The sequence below is a fragment of the Xenopus laevis genome, chromosome 8S (assembly GCF_017654675.1).
Source record: "Xenopus laevis strain J_2021 chromosome 8S, Xenopus_laevis_v10.1, whole genome shotgun sequence".
In the NCBI taxonomy this organism is placed as follows: domain Eukaryota; kingdom Metazoa; phylum Chordata; class Amphibia; order Anura; family Pipidae; genus Xenopus; species Xenopus laevis.
The window spans coordinates 9,979,427-9,996,983 of NC_054386.1; the positions used below are offsets into that span (position 1 = coordinate 9,979,427).

The window sequence follows — 17,557 nt, forward strand, 5'->3', positions numbered from 1 at the left end:
AGTGAAGAACTTATATTAGCTGAAAAAATACAAAATCATGTGTCAAAAAAAAATATGATGATTTTTTTGACACATGATTTTGTATTTTTTCAGCTAATATAAGTTCTTCACTGCACGTTTTTGTAAATCACATGAAGCACATTATTACCTGCGCTCACAATTGTCTTCACCCTGGTGAATAATCTCCCATTGGTTGTGCTGTCAGCCGAAACCTGGTTGGCATGACATCGCTCGTAGAACTATAGTTCAATTTTGACGGATGGTTGGAAAGATGGCGCCGTATTAAGCAGAGACTGGTTGGCATGACGTCATTTCCGATATGCGATCATTCCAACCCCTGAGATGATAACACTTCCGGTAATTCGATACTAGAATCTATACCATGCCTTGATGACGGGATTGACGCTGATGGACTTGAAATGACCATTGACCATTGGGTGTTTTGAATTAGGTGGGAGGGGATAAGTCACTTGATGTTTTTTTAAACTGCTTGTATGTTTGTATCATTGTGCACTTACCCACTGAACTGAATGGCACACCATTTCAACACAGCATCGCATCCTCATCTGTAATGCTCTAAAACACCAATTGGACACAATTTAAACACTGAAATAGTAAAAGAAATGCTTTCTTATGCTAAACTCGCCTACTGAGAGATGGCTGTATGAAGATCCAAATTAGGAAGGATCTGTTATCTAGAAAGCCCCAGGTACAGAGCATTCTGGATAACAGGTCCCATACCTGTATATAACATATAAAACATTGTTCCAAGTCTTTCTAGTTTGAGTTACAAGGGCATAAAAGCTCTCCTGACACGTATACAAAATCCACAGAAATGACGGTTTGTTTTTCAGCTTGTTCCCCCATTTAAGCCACAAGTAACGTCAGAAACAGACACAAGGTATTTTGATGAAGAATTCACAGCGCAGATGATCACCATCACACCACCTGACCAAGGTATTCGTTTCATATTCTTTACTCTAGAAAAATATTAGAGTGATTTCAAGACATTTCCAAGAATTCTTTCAAGAATAATGACTTGAAAGTAAACTGTAACTGAAAACAGACTACGGGGATTATTTACTAAACTCCGAATGCCAAAAACCCGAAAAAAAACTGTTATTTTCTTTTTAGTGGAAAAAAAAACAACCACAAATTTTTAGGGATTTATTATACCACGAGGATGGAAAAAGTCAGAAAAAGAGAACTGGAGTAATTAATGACTTATATCTTAAAATATAGTTCTGCACAATTGTTTCTTTACTTCAGATCCCCCATTTTCATAAAAGTATATGTTTTTCCCAACAATTAAAGGCTCTTGGGAAGCTGCAGTGATATAAAATGTAGCCAAATATACTGTATAATATATATAGTGGATAATGTACTACTGTAATTTATAAAGATATTATGTCACAGAGGAGTAATGTGACCATATAAAAGCACGAGGCTGAGAGCTTTTATACAGGTCACACAACCCAGAGGTGACTTCTAATATCTTTATAAATTTCAGAAGGGGGGAACATTATGCATTATAATCTACATTTTGTGTGAAATGTCGGGAGAGGGGTCGGCATCCTATTCTGTTTGCCGGCGTCCAAATTCGGACGATCTACATCAAATTAGGCGGGGACCCCTGTTATAAACGGCACGTTCTGATGTCAGAATGCGCCGTTTATAAGGATATAATTTACAGTCTGGTCCCATAGGGAAATGACTATATATATAATACAGTTATGTTCAGAATAATAGCAGTCCCTAGGTTTCCTATGGAAAATTTGTGCAGGTATTTAAAAAGAGACCATTTTGGCTGAAGTAGAATCTCTCTGCAATTGGCTGCATTATGTGGCAACTGGAAATCAAATCACAGAATATGGAAGGGTACATTTCTAAAAGAAAACAGTTACAGTTGTATTCAGAAAGACGTGGAAGAAAACGGAAAACTACCATTGGAATGTATAGAACAGGGGTCCCCAACCTTTTTCACCCGTGAGCAACATTCAGATGTAAAAAGTGTTGGGGAGCAACACAAACATGAAAAATGTTCCTGGGTGGTGCCAAATAAGGGCTGTGATTGGCTATTGGTAGCCTCTATGTGGACTGGCAGCCTACAAGAGGTTCTGGTTGGCAGTACATCTGGTTTTCATGCAACCAAAACTTGCCTCCAAGCCTGGAATTAAAAAATAAGCACCTGATTTGAGGCCACTGAGAGCAACATCCAAGGGGTTGGGGAGCAACATGTTGCTCGCGAGCTACTGGTTGGGGATCACTGGTATAGAAGAATAGCCAAAATGGCAACGACTCCGCCAATGATCGGCTCCAGGAAGATGAAAGAAGGTGTAAAGTTGCCTGTGATACTGTTACAATTAGAAGACGTCTATGTGAAGCCAAGCTATCGGCGAGAAGCCCCCGCAAAGTCCCATTGTTGAAAAAAAGACACGTGCTGAAGAGGTTAGATTTTATTTGACCCCCAGACACTGAATTCAAGCCACTGTACAGTGTGAAGCCGCTGGCTCAAGCATCATGATATGGGGATGTTTCTCATACTGGGCCTATTTATCTCATACCAGGGATCATTTTCAATACATCAAAATATTGAAGAGGTCGTGTTGCCTTATGAGGAAAATGGCCTTGAAATGGGCAACAAGACAATGACCCCAAACACACCAATAAACGAGCAACATCTTGGTTCCAGACCAACAAGATTGACATTATGGAGTGGCCAGCCCAATCCCTGGACCTTAATCCAATAGAAAACTTGTGGGGTGACATCAAAAATGCTGTTTCTGAGGCAAAATCAAGAAATGCAGAAGAATTGTGGAATGTAACAGGTGCCAGAAGTTGTCGGACTCCATGTAACACAGATGTGCAGCAGTTCTCAGAAACACTGATTATACAACTCAATATTAGTTATAATATAAGTAATGATTTTTTTACGACAGAAACAGACTTAGGGTCGAATTGAAAAACCACATTTTTGAATTCGAATTTTGAGATAATTTTAGTGTACTTCGACTAGGGAATAGTCCAAATTCAAATCGAATATTCTCCATCTAAAACCTGCCAAATTGCTGTTTTAGCCTATGGGGGATCAATTTGGAGTCATTTGGTGGACTTTAAAAAATCTAAGTTCTTTTGGGAAAAATGTTGAATCGAATTTGATCAAATATGGTCCCAATTAGATTGGAATGATCGAATACAGCCTATTTAAGTTAAAATATTCGATTTTTTTTTTTAATAAATTTCGTTTGGTCTTTTTTTTATTAAAATTTCGAGGAGATGGGAGTTTAAGATAACTCCCATCAACTCGAAATTCAACCCTTGATAAATCTGCCCCTTAATGTGCAAAATCCAACTGGAATCATAAAATCGTACATGTCGGCAAAAAGCTACAAACAACCGGGGGTATGTAATAAAAGTCGGTAACGGAAAAACAATTTGCAATGCGAAAAGCTATGCCTTTGCACAAACAAATTGTGCTTTGTGCGAATTTAATATAGCTTTAGCGAACCCGGAAACTGTTTAGCGACCACTTCCGACAGTGGAAGACCGTTTGCGAATTTTATAGTTTGCGCCAATGCGTATGTATGTCAATGTAATAAAACTTCTTACTGAAAAAGTCGTTACGTTTGCTCCAAAAGATTACGACACCTTCAAGCACTTCTTAAGAGTGCGCAGTTAAGATTGACAATGCGCAATTTAAATTTGCAATGTACTAACAGTTTAAGGAACAATATTATATTGCGAGATGTGGATTTTTATATGTTCTGATTTCCTGGTCCATGGTTAAAAAAAATGACGACTTATGTGTTGAAGGCTCCCCCCCTTGAGTCTATGCATAAAGGATTTTTTATATCGTACTAAAGATGGTAACAAATACCGTAATGGGCGAATTTGTGCTGTTTCGCTTCGCCGAAAATTTCACGCATATCGCGCGAAATTCACAAAATGTCAGTTTTTTGACGCCGGCGTCCGTTTTTTTGGCGAATATGTGCCAGCGTCCAAAAAAAAAACGGACGACGCCGGCAAATTTTCGCGCCCATTTCGCAAATTTATTCTCCAGCGGCAAATTCTCCCCAAATTCACCCATCACTAGTTGCTTCTGTATACAATATTTATTGTAAGCCATTGTATAAATGACATACCGTATATACTCGAGTATAAGCCGACCCGAGTATAAGCCGAGGTACCTAATTTTACCTCTAAAAACTGGGAAACCTTATTGACTCGAGTATAAGCCTAGGGTGCATTCCAATACACACTGTGTTGTGATGTCTGTACGTACTAAGGCCGCAGCTGTCATGTAAACAATATAAAAGCAGTGGATGGATGGTAGGGAGATTTTATGGAGGGAAAACACCTTTGTGATTTGGAGAGAGAGAGAGAACACTGTAGTCCCCTATCAGCACAGTATTAAAGGACAAGGAAAGCCTATCAAAGATATTAAGTCATTGGACAGGCATACCTGTGCTGTGCAGTGCTGCACAATCCCTTCTGCATGAAGTCGTTTAGCTGTTTAATCCCATATATTTAGAAAAAACATGGTTACTATGGAGACAAGCTGAAAGCAGGAAGACACACGCTGATGAGTGAGACGGTTAAATTCTTTGCATTCTTCTGTGCTGATAAGAGTGCCTGCCTGCTTCTTCCGGCTCGTCACAAACATCACAGGAAAGGCTCAATTCTCAGTATGTCTGCCCTCCCTTCGGCCCGCACCAATGGCAACTGAGTGACATTGTTACTATGGAGACCAGCTGAAAGCAGGAAGACACGCTGATCATGAGACGCTTAGATTCTTTGCATTCTTCTGTGCTGATAAGAGTGCCTGCCTGCTTCTCCGGGCTCGTCTTTTTCGTATAATACTGCAGCATTTGGCAAAGTGTATGGAAGGAACAGCGTAAGGAATGGATGTCAAGCAAGGGAGGAAATATTGCTCATACGCAGAAGCTTCTTTTGAAAGGAAGGAAAAAATGGCGCCTGCGTCAGAGCACTCTTTTATAAAGGTATAAGATGAGACTGCAGTCAAAATATTCAGTTTTTGGTTAAATAAAGGTAGCGATTCAGTACAGCAGGGGATACTCTTACATATTTAAAACTTGTGTTGAAGTGTTTCCTTGTCCTTCAGGAGTATTTCATGAGCGTGGTTTGGGTGATTCTGTACATAGACCCGAGTATAAGCCGAGGTGCACTTTTTCAGCACATTTTGGCTGCTGAAAAACTCGGCTTATACTCGAGTATATACGGTACACTGTAAAGCATCATCATATACCCAAATTCATGGTTTCTTTTCTCTTTCTGCAGATGACAATTTCGAATTTGTAGACAACGAGAGGCGGCCGCACTTCCCCCAGTTTTCATACTCTGCTAGTGGAAATGCTTAGCTCTTCAGCAACGGTTTCTTTTCCATTGCAACACAGACATCAATTTTTGGGGCACCTAAGATCATCAGACTTTGTACAGTACTTTCAATAGCCTACGAGTTACAAACTATGTTTGTATGACCATAAAGAAGGAGTTAAAAGAATGTCTGAAAATGAAGTCTGTATGTGAACCAGTTCTCTCATTACACATCTGAACCCTTGAAAGCTTTCTCACGTACGTATCGCAGGACATACACGCGGCAACGGTCATATCATGTGGCGGATGATTCCACGCAGTCTGAGAATGTGCTCATCAGCCGAACAAATGAAGAGTGAGCATATCATAAATTCCAAAAAAAATGAATATCTTCGGTTATCCCACAACGTCGGCAACATTTGCTTTTTTTTTTTTTTTTTATTATAATTATTTTTAACTTATTTCATAGATTTAAATATTCAAACTGTGGGCAATTGGATTGTAGTTAGGAAATATTAAAAGGTATAGTAGATAGTGCAATAATAGAAAATGAACATGTTTTGAGTACTTTAGTCACTTTTTATAACCGTGAAATGTCATTGAATGGCAAACCAACGAGAGGACCAGCATTTATAGCCTCAGTGAGGTATATAATCAAACAAGAGTTCTTATCTTGCTGTAGAAAGACAATACATATCAGTCAGGCTTAGCAAAGTGAGTGTATCTCTTCTCCAGTCCCTGCTTGATGAGATTTTGGGTTTGCTGCCAGTACCTCCACAGCTAGAATCCCTAATGGTAAATCTAATACCGCCATTATTTTCAGGCGATGTCTGTACTGCAACTCTCAGCGCCCCTGTTCGACACCCCACCAAACACGCCCCATCCATATTGAAGAGCATGAGTCTAAATAACTTCTCAAACAATGTTGAAACCCTACCTGAAAGGAAACTGCAGACCTACTTCACTGTCTGTTTCCCGAAACAAAAAACAAAATGAGGAGAGCTGAGGTTCGGAAGAATAATGCTACGTCTTTATGAATAGTGGGATCGTTTCTCGTGCTTAAAATCTTTTCACTTCAATCACATAACGTAACGGAAGTCTGAAACCGTCCTTCTTTGGAACGACAGCTCCAAGCGCTTAAAGATGTTTAATGTACTATAGGAGAGGTCTTGAAAGTGAAATGAAAAATAAAATGCTTGTTGTGTGTTACATGTAGGGAGTTTTAAGAGATGTCATTTAAAGCAGCGTACTCGGGAGAAACAATGGGTTATTCTGCCATTGCTCCTCCATCCACCTCACCAAATGAAGTTCAAATACAAGTTGCATTGATAATAGTTCTCTTTGATTATTTATGGATACGTTTCCAGGGCATGATAGGTATTTAGGTATATGCTGTTATTCAGTAGGATGGAAAGAACTCTTCTGTGCATCATTACTTACGGATTACTAATCTTACTAGGGATGTACCGAAATCCACAATTTTGGATTCCGCCGAACCCCTCAGGGCAAAGACACACGCCCGACAAATCGCCTCTTTTTCGGGTGACTAATCTCCCCGAACTTCCTTCCCACAGGCTAGGATCTCAAAGTGATTCGTTTTCCGAAGTCTCACGAGGAAACTTTGGACGACATCGCTCCGAGTGCCATCTCGCTGCTAATTTAGATTCCAGCTGGCGGGAAAGCAGTTCGGGGAGATTAGTCGCCCAAAGAAGAGGCGATTTGTCGCCGGGCGACTGAATCGCCCCGAATCTTTGCATGTGTCTCTGCCCTAAATCCTTTGTGAAAGATTCAGCAAAATTCCGAACCGAATAATTTGCATATGCAAATCAGCGAGGGCGAAGGTGAAAGACAACATGCAGCTAAACAATTTTTTACTTCCTTGTTGTGTGATTAAAAAGTCACATGATTTTAAGCATTTGGTTTGACCAGGTACAAGGATTTGGTTGAATCCTGCTAAAAACGCCCGAATCCTGGATTCGGCGCATCCCTAAATCTTACCTTAGAAATCTCACACGTTCAATACTGCCCTCTTACAACCAGTAACATGAGATGATTAATGAATGGGCCACTGATAAAACCAGATTCCATGCTTGCGGCACAACCAGTAGTATCTGCATCTTCTCATGGCTGGGCTGCATGACCCTGAAATTTGGACTTCTCAAGTATAGCTATAATTTCTTGTGTTATAAAAACATGGAAAAATCCCGTCCCTCCATGCTATAGTGATCATCATCTTTATACAATGACTGAGCAGACAGCTGAAAACAAAATAACTGTAGAGAACTGTTGATAAGTTCTCAGAGCCACCGAACTTCTAAGGTATTCTGGGCAAGGCATTATCCACTGTATGGCAATCGGTGGATTTGTTATTGTGATTGACAGACTCATGCTTAAACGAGAAACAAACCCTTAATAAAAAAACCCTACCCTACATAGACGCCCCCCCCCCCAGGCAAATGCCCCGAACTCTTTACTTACCCTTCGGTGCAGATTCTGTCCAGTGGAGTTCACACCCGCCATTTACTTCTCTTCGGTAATCTTTGGAATGAGACCGGCGAAGCTGCGCATGCACAGTTGGAGCAATTTTGTGTTTCGCGACTGTGCCGAAACTCACGAAAATTGCCGAAGCGCAGTCTCATTACAAAGATTACCGAAGCGGCTGAAGATGGCGCCTGTGAACTCCGCTGGACAGAATCTGCACCGAGGGGGTAAGCAAAGAGTTAGGGGCATTTGCCTGGGGGGGCAGCTAGGCTGTGGGGTGAGGAGGGGGTCTATGTAGGGTAGGGGGGTAGAGTTTTTTTTTTATCAATGGTTTGTTTCTCCTTTAATCTGGTTAATACCATAGGCAATTTTTAGGGACTTGATGCACCAGGTTATAGTGAGTAAGCTGTAGGGGAAGAAGGCAATCTGAAAGTTGGACCAAGTGCTGGGAATTATGCAAATTAATTTCAGCAAATTGAAATTAGAATCAGCTTCAGGCTAATTTTAACCAAGGTATCTCATATTTGTGATGCGCACACGGGATTGCAATATCTCCATTAGCAATAAAGACGCTGACATTCAAAGCCATGGCGTTATCCAGAGGGACAAATAGCTGCTCGAAACGCAATGCTATGATATTTATTGCTGTTTTAAATAACATTTTTTTAAAATTTAAAAAAAAAATACAAAAACAAGAGGGAAAAAATAGAAAGTTGATAGAAGTTTGTTGCCTGAAAGTGGAGCATGATCGAATCCAAAGCACTTGTGTGTAGAACCGTCATTGTTCCAATGGCTCTAAAAAAAACCCCAACTTTTTTTATTTGGACATTTAATGTAATTACTTATCTGTACATATATTTTAGGCTGTGTTCAACTTCTTTTTAACAAAAAGAAACATTCCTAAAGCTACTGATGCTCGTATTATTTCCTTGCAAACGATCTCACAGACGGTCGCTGAAACGATGAAGCAGCAGAGAAACGTGAAGTTGAAATCCATCGATTCTGAGTTTTCTTTTTTTAATTGTAGGAGATTAGATTGTGGAAAGGAACTAGTACAGACTTGTGTTAGCAAATGAGAAAGTGCAACAAAAACAAAGTGCATGCGTCTCTGCTCTAAACGCTGGATGACGGCGCTAATTTCGTTTTTTTCCGACCTGTCACCGGCTCCTGTTAAAGGATACGTTGACATCTTCCCTATAGATAATGTAGACAGGGTTGTTTCAAGGTAAAAAGGGCAGAAATGTAATTTCTATTATATATTGAAGGACCATGGGGGGGAAACAAAACTGCTGGCAGCACTTAATGATGTGATAATACAGGTAAAAGTTATTAAAAAAAAAAAAAAGTGTTTTACCAAAATATGAAGATTGATACATAATGTAATGGGTGTTATAAGTGAAGATAGTTTTGTTTATTTTTTATTCCAAGTGTAATGTTCCCCATTTTGTATTGTTACTTTTATTATTTTTTATAAAACCATTCTGGACCTATGTCTTTTTGCACATGAATGTACCTGGTTATAGGTTTTCTCCTAGACTGTTTTTTGTTTCCATTATTTTTTTTTTCTGTATAAATATTTACTGCCGTTCTTTCCTATTAGTTTAGAGGGGAACACAATTAAAAAAAAAAAATCTTAACTCTCCCAATGGATTAAAACCACAAACAGGCAAATTGCAAGAGCCCTCTCATTACTTTTTTAATGTTTAAGCAGTAGCATTTTTACTGACCACAATGCAGTTTTCCCCTCTTGATGCATAAAATAAAAACTGCTTTACCCAAATGTGACTGTTTTTGAACTTCTCTTGAAATGAAATCTTGAAAGTGTTGTGGGAATAAAGTGGAGACTTTGGTACTGGCTTTATAGATCCACAAACTCTACAGTTTTTATGTGCAAGCTCACTTTACAGGTGTTCTCACTTTATATTGCAAACTGTCATTTTATGTGTCAATTAATTTAATACAATAAATTTAATACATACAATGAAGGTGGCCCGCACTCCAAATATCCGTATTTCCAGCCAATCCATTCCAATGGTAGTTTTTCTTCCATGTCTTTCAGGCTTAAAAGGAAAACTATACCCCCAAAATGAACACTTAAAGGAGAAGGAAACTCCCAGGGCGCTAAACCCCTCCCCTGTGCTGCCCCCCCTCCCCTGTGCTGCCCCCCCTCCCTCCTGGCCTACCTGTCCCCCTGGGCAAATGCCCCTAACTTTTTACTCACCCCTCTGCGCAGGTCCTGTCCACGGAGTTCGCAGTCGCCATCTTCTTCCTGCTCTGACCGGCGTCTTCTGGCGCATGCGCAGTAGGAACAGGTACCGGTACGGCTCTACTGCGCATGCGCCGAATGTCACGAAGTTTTCCGATTTCACTTCGTGACATTCGGCGCATGCGCAGTAGAGCCGTACCGGTACCTGTTCCTACTGCGCATGCGCCAGAAGACGCCGGTCAGAGCAGGAAGAAGACGCGCGTGGGAGAAGATGGCGACTGCGAACTCCGTGGACAGGACCTGCGCAGAGGGGTGAGTAAAAAGTTAGGGGCATTTGCCCAGGGGGACAGGTAGGCCAGGGGGGAGGAGGGAGGGGGGGCAGCACAGGGGAGGGGGGGAGGGGTTTAGCGCCCTGGGGGTTTCCTTCTCCTTTAAGCAACAGTTTATATCATATTAAGTGGCATATTAAAAAAATCTTACCTCTGTTTTTTGGAGTGCAGGGTTCACAGATAGATAAACTGCATCATTGAGGGAACACAAAAAATCCAATGCATTAGAAAAACTTCATTGGCAGTAAAGCTGGATAATTGTGCAGTTGGATACTAAACATAAATCAGTTCCTAACCTTATCCCCTGTATGGCTGTGGCTTTTATTGAAGATGGTAAACTAGATTTGGTGTTAAATGTTCTAATGCCAAATGAAGGAGAACTTTGCCAGAGAACCAGATGTTTCCAACAGTGAAGTGAAAACCCATTAGGAAGGGGAAAGGAAAATAAGCAAAGATCATTAAGTTTTATTATGATTATTGTTTAAGTGTGGGATTGCCGCTGTGTGCAACTGCTATTTGCATTCATATATGTTCACGGCGAAGGGAGACAAGTTGCAACGTTGGATAATTGAAGAGTCAGATTCACCGTAACTGCGGCAGGGGAAAAGGGCAGATCAGAAAGACGGGTAACGGTCGGCACCCAACACCAGAACAAACACCAGGCACCCTGGTCTCTGTGCTCCGCCTGTAGTGTGACCGCCTTTGGCTTCGGGAGGAGCCCTCAGCTTACTTGGATGCCACCAGGTCTTAAACGAGAGGTGCAAGGCAATAGGTTCTGGATAGGCAGAGGGGCGCGACTGTAAAGCAAAGTCTTTGGGCAGAAGGTCGTAGTACAAGCCGTTAGGCAAAAGAGTAGTCAGATTGGGTCGGGGCAGGCAGAGAATAAACGTAGTCAGGCAGGCATGGGTCAAACCAGGAAGTCAGAGGGTTAATCAGAAGAGGTAGTTGGTAATCAGGCAGGGGTCAGGATCCAGAGGACAGAATAGTCAAAAGCCAGGCAGGGGTCACAACAGGAATCAAACAGGTTCAAAAACAGATTAGCAAAGCTCAGGAAGCACCAGGAATAAACGGGCAATGATCTGCAAGCCAAAATCTCCCTTTGAGGGTTTGAATTGCGTCATCACGCCAGCGCGTCCATAAAGACGACGAGGCGCGCGCCTTAAGGAGCAGTGACAGGACAGAGAGAGGAGCAACGCGAATCCCTGCCGCACCCCTAGACCACCAGGATGAGCTTTTTTCCCTTACAAGATGTAACTAAAGAAAGAATACTTTGCTTTATATCTGCATTACCAAGTTTTCTGGAACACGAGCAGGTGTGGTGCAATAGTTGTGCTTCAATAAAAAAGGTCTTGTCTATCTCTGACATCTCCGCCTGTAGGAGGCCACAGTTCTGTGTTCTAATGAAAATGGTTTGGCTTTTTAGTTTATACTTTTTACTTCTGATTTTAGATATTGCTCACAATGATGTCATCTACGAAACATTTTTGATGGCTGGTATGGTGGCTGGTATTAGAAGTGGACTAGAGGCTGAACACAGGAGGGAAGTAGTTTTTGCGGAGTGTTGTGCAGTGAATTATTTAATCTAAGGGGTGGATTTATCAAGGGTCGAATAGTAAATTAGAATTTTCAAGTTTCAAAATTCACACATTCGAATTTTAATCCCCCTATTCAACTGTAAATAAGGCGAGATTTATTACGTCTCGACCATGGAAACCGTCCTAATTCTAATATTCACCACCAAAAACGAATCCACAATTAATCTCTCCATGTACCACCACCCTAAATAAGGGCCGTAATTGGCACCTGTGTTTTTTACAGAATGAATCACTAATTGAACTCCACACAACTATTTGGAACAAGCCTCAATTAATGATTCAAGGACACAATCAGCAGAATACATGTCATGACTGTTGGGTTTTCTATTACACCTGCAAGTTAATCATTTGCATGTAGAAGTGTAACTGACCAAACAGTCTGACATCACTAACCTGATCAATCACTATTATTCTGAACACAACTGCACATCACTTCCAGTGCTTAAAGGGATCCTGTCATGGGGAAAAACATTTTTTTCAAAATGAATCAGTTAATAATGCTGCTCCAGCAGAATTCTGCACTGAAATCCATTTCTCAAAAGAGCAAACAGATTTTTTTTATATTCAATTTTGAAATCTGACATGGGGCTAGACATTTTATCAATTTCCCAGCTGCCCCTGGCTTATTTTAAAGGTTTACTTATCCTTTAAATTAAATTCTCTATTCAAACTGTGTTCAACCTTCTTTGTAACTTCAAAAGCCTGTTGTGGTCACATTTTAGTTCTACAGAATGGAGTAAAAGTGATTGCATGAGCAGATTTAGTTGCAAATCTTAAATCCTAAAACTTTCAGTTCAGACTGATCTGCACATGAAAGGAGACACTGCCACCTTGTGGCCACTTCTCTTTATTATTATTAACGTTTATTTAATTTCGCATATAAAAATACAAAAATGTGCTAAAATGTACAGACTAATATTTGAATATATATATAAAAAAAAAATATACAATCACTTTACGCTTCAAACACAGAACAGGCAGAGCAAAACAATCCGTCACCGTTGTCATGGTCACTGCAATAAGAATATTTCATTGTTAGAAACACAATATGGCAAAATGTTAGAAAGGCATAAGCTCTAACACCTTGCAACAGAAACGTCTTAATTTGTGCTGAAGACAACACTAGTGTATAGAAGTTTTTCCCGGATCATAAAAATGGAAGGTCGTATCTAGATCATGTTGAAAATGTACATTTTCATTCACATTTCATTTTATTAGTCTGCGCTCATATGAAATTAGGGGCAGGGAGGGAAATCACGTGACTTTGTCACAAAACAAGGAAGTAAAAAATGGTTTCTCCTTCCCACCCCTAATTTGCATATGCAAATTCGGATTTGGTTCGGTAATTGGCCGAATCTTTTGTGAAGGATTTGGGGGTTCAGGCGAATCCAAAATAGTGCTGGGGGGGGGGGCTGTGTCACCAACTTAACACACCGTTCTAAAGGATACATTTCTTATCTTTCACTGAAAAAGGTAGCGGTTATAATGAAAACAATAGGTAACATTTCAGAACAACAAAAGGTATCAAATATTAACAGTCCAGAATCTGCACCTGAATGTCTAGGCAGCCAAACAAGAGCATTAAAAGGGGTGGTTCACCTTTAACTTTTAGTAGGTTATAATATGACCCATTTCTAAGCAGCTTTTCAATTGGTCTTCCTTTTTTTTTTTTTTTTAAATAGCTTTTTTAATTGTTTGCCTATTTTTTCTGACTCTTTCCAGCTCTCAAATGGACCCCATCAAAAAAAAAAAAAAAAAAAAAAAAGCTCTGTAAGGCTACACATTTATTGTTATTGCTATTTTCTACTCTTCTTTGTAGTCAGGCCCTCTATTATTCAAACTCCAGTCTCTAATACATATCAATGTATGATTACTAGGGTAGTTTGGACCCTAGCAACCATATTGTAGAACTTGCTCATGGAGGATTGCTGAATGAAATGCTAAACACAAATAGCATTTGAATTATTGGCCTTTTTCAGAATCTTTCAAACTGACCCCCCGCCCATCTAAAAACAAAATGCTCTATAAGGTTACAAATTTATTGTTATTGCTACCATTTGTTCTCTACTCTTTCTAGTCAGGTCCTCTCTTATTTATATTCCAGTCTCTAATACAAATCAATTTATGGTTGCTAGGGTTATTTCCCAAGCAACCATTTTTTTTTTCAGGTGAATTAGAGAAATCAACTGACCAAAAAGAAAAGTTAAAGGAAAACTATACCCCCAAAATGAATACTTAAGCAACAGATTAATATCAAATGGAATGACATATTAAAGAATCTTACCAAACTGGAATATATATTTACATAAATATTGCCCTTTTACATCTCTTGCCTTGAACCACCATTTCGTGACTCTATCTGTGCTGCCTCAGAGATCACCTGACCAGAAATACTACAACACTAACTGTAACAGGAAGAAGTGAGGAAGCAAAAGGCAGAACTCTGTCTGTTAATTGGTTCATGTGACCTTACATGTGGTTTGTATGTGTGCACAGTGAATCGTACGATCTCAGGGGGCGGCCCTTATTTTTTAAAATGGCAATTTTCTATTTATGATTACCCAATGGCACATACTACTAAAAAAGTATATTATTATGATAATGGTTCATTTACATGAAGCAGGGTTTTACACATGAGCCGTTTTACTCAGTATCTTTTAATAGAGACCTACATTGTTTGGGGATATAGTTTTCCTTTAATATTACAAGGTTTCAATAGTTAATGATGAACCCTACGATTTCTCTGGCCTTTGACTGAGAAGCCAAACTGAGCACATACAGTGCCACTGGCACACAAAACAGCCTAACTAAATCAAAGTTGGGGAGCAGATTTGGACAACTTTGCAGCATAGATATAAAAATGTTGAACCTCTGGGCTGATACAGTTAAGCCAAGCATTCAAAATATGGCCGTTCTAGCCAGTGTTTTTTTAAGTTTTCGTTCTCTTCAATATATTGCCAATAAATGTTTAGCATTGTCGCAGCCAGATCCACGGAAATGCAAATATTAGAGTCACCTCTCTGCTGTTGAGGTTCAAAGCTATAAAATAGAAGCGTGTGTTTAATGTGGAGTTATGAGGTGCAACACTAACCCCTCGCGTGATCAAACACAGACCCCTTGTTTTAACAAAGCCCTTTTTGCAGTTTTGAACATAACATTTTGGTGGGTTGGTATTGGGAAGATTTTTCACAAGTTGTTCGTGTTAAGTTTTCAGCGTCAATGTTATTGATCTGGTACAAAATGGATTCCTCAACTCGCACAGCCAGTTTCAGCCGAATAACTCAATCATTATATACAAGTTTATCATGTGTTTTAGCATAAGATAAATAGATACTTACACTTCTATGCAGAAGGAGCAGATGATTGCAGAGCAACAGCCGCATTCCTTGCAGCACTCATTGCAAACATAACGTTCACACTGTGAGCAGGTTTCTTGGTCAGCAACAGATCTGACGCAGGAAGAACAGGCTTTGGAAACTCCTGTCGGAGTAGCTGTGAAAAACAAAAACAAAAAATTAAAAAAAAAAAGTGCAAATAGTTTATCGTAATTAGGGATGCACCGAATGCACTATTTTGGATTCGGCTGAATCTTTTGTGAAAGATTCGGCCGAATACCGAACCCTAATTTGCTTGTGCAGATTAGGTATGGGAGGGGGAAAACCATTTTACTTGTTTAGTGACAAAGTCACTGAATGTCATTCCCCGCCCCTAATTTGCATATGCAAATTCGGATTTGGCCGAATCCTGGTGAAAAAGGTAGAATCCTGTCCGAATCCCGAACAGAATCCTGGATTCGGTGCATCCCTAATCGTAATACGTGAGGATACTTTCATAGCATTCGAAGTAAATTACACATTCAACACACAAGGTAGAATTAGTTAGGAATTTAATAGAATGCAATTATATACAAAGTCAATCGCCATTTAGATCTATAGGTTAATCATCTACTGGACCTTAAAACCAGTTTCTTAAAGGGAAACATCATGGGAATTTTTTTTTCTTCAAAAGGCATCAGACTTCTGCACTGAAATCCGTTTCTCAAAAGAGCAAACAGTTTTTTTTATATTCAATTTTAAAATCTGACATGGGGCTAGATATATTGTCAGTTTCCCAGCTGCCCCCAGTCATGTGACTTGTGCCTGCACTTTAGGATGGAACTACTTTCTGGCAGGCTGTTATTTCTCCTTCTCAATGTAACTGAATCAGTCTCATTGGGACTTGGCTTTTACTATTGAGTGTTGTACTTAGATCTACCAGGCAGCTGTTATCTTGTGTTAGGGGGCTGTTATCTGGTTACTTTCCCATTGTTCTGTTAGGCTGCTGGGGGGGGGGGTGAGATCACTCAAACTTGCAGTACAGCAGTAAAGAGTGACTGAAGTTTATCAGAGCACAAGTCACATGGCTGGGGGTAGCTGGGAAACGGACATGTCTAGCCCCATGTCAGATTTTAATTGAATTGAATAAAAATTGTACTGCAAGTTGGAGTGATATCACCCCCTCCCTTTCCCCGCAGCAGCCTAACAGAACAATGGGAGCTGCTATCGGTTTACCTTCCCAAACACAAGATAACAGCTGCCTGGTAGATCTAAGAACAGCACTCAATAGTAAAATTCAGGTCCCACTGTGACACCTTTAGTTACATTGAGTAGGAGAAACAACAGCCTGCCAGAAAGCAGTTCCATCCTAAAGTGCTGGCTCTTTCTGAAATCACATGACCAGGCAAAATGACCCGAGATGGCTGCCACCTTTTCTGGAAAAAAATACTGAGATAGAGATAGAGATAGAGATAGAGATCTTTTTCCCTATTAACATTGGGATCAGCCATAATTTTTACCGGCCAGGTGGCAACCCCACCTACATGCCAATATTACAAAAACAGTGAACTTTAGAAATAAAAACTACACCATAAAAATCATGACAGGATTCCTTTAATGGACTGGAAAGAAAACCGGCACCTATTAAATTTCATGCTCTTTGTAAAACACATGAAAGAACGTTCCATGTAAGGTTTAACATTGAAATATGTGCAAAGGCTAATACAATATGCTAAACCAAAAGACAGGTGACGCATTCTACAAGTGAGCAAATTGCAGTTCTTACATGTGTGTGACTGAGTGTTCCTGCACAGTTTGCCATCTTGTCCAATAACAGTCTGTCCAGATGGGAGTTCGGGAAGAGAAATTTCTTGGCCATTTTCACTTTGGTGCTCTTTATTTCCCAGAACGGCTTTAGCTCCCTTGAACAACAACATCTTAGTCTTTTCTAAGAAGAATGAAATTTAGGAGATTAGAATTTCAGATGGAGATACTGAAGGGGGGAGGGGGACGAATGTTAAACTTTAAAGGACCAACAACATCAATTTAAAAAAATAATAATAATTTGTTAGTATAGAACAAACACCACAAACACCACAAACACCACAAACACCACAAACACCACAAACACCACAAACACCACAAACACCACAAACACCACAAACACCGCCAAGTCTTTATTAAGAAATAACTTACCGAAACTCCGCTTGCGCTCCTCTTCAGAGAAGACGATCCATTGTGCGGCGCTCGATTTCTCCTCCCTGCTTTCCTTATAGGAGATAGCCAGGGAGGAGAAAT

At 40.0% G+C, this 17,557-nt stretch overlaps 2 protein-coding genes across 8 annotated transcripts in view; one reads left to right on the forward strand and one right to left on the reverse strand.

Moving 5' to 3' along the window:
* akt1.S (v-akt murine thymoma viral oncogene homolog 1 S homeolog) overlaps nt 1-7,578 on the forward strand; it is a 96,870-nt gene extending 89,292 nt beyond the window's left edge. For 2 of the 3 annotated variants that reach the window (XM_018231923.2, XM_018231924.2), the window contains exons 13-14: nt 855-957; nt 5,299-7,578. In XM_018231923.2, the coding sequence (XP_018087412.1) occupies nt 855-957; nt 5,299-5,378 (183 nt within the window). In that variant the 3' untranslated portion in view covers nt 5,379-7,578. 3 annotated transcript variants of the gene reach the window in all.
* Nucleotides 1-17,557, reverse strand: part of siva1.S (SIVA1, apoptosis-inducing factor S homeolog) — a 41,830-nt gene that overhangs the window by 22,048 nt on the left and 2,225 nt on the right. Inside the window, exons 2-5 of one of the 5 annotated variants that reach the window (XM_041574033.1) lie at nt 17,046-17,207; nt 15,284-15,437; nt 10,502-10,539; nt 8,137-8,610 (exon numbers count right to left, since the gene is read on the reverse strand). In XM_041574033.1, coding sequence (XP_041429967.1) covers nt 8,594-8,610; nt 10,502-10,539; nt 15,284-15,437; nt 17,046-17,207 — 371 coding nt within the window. In that variant the 3' untranslated portion in view covers nt 8,137-8,593. 5 annotated transcript variants of the gene reach the window in all.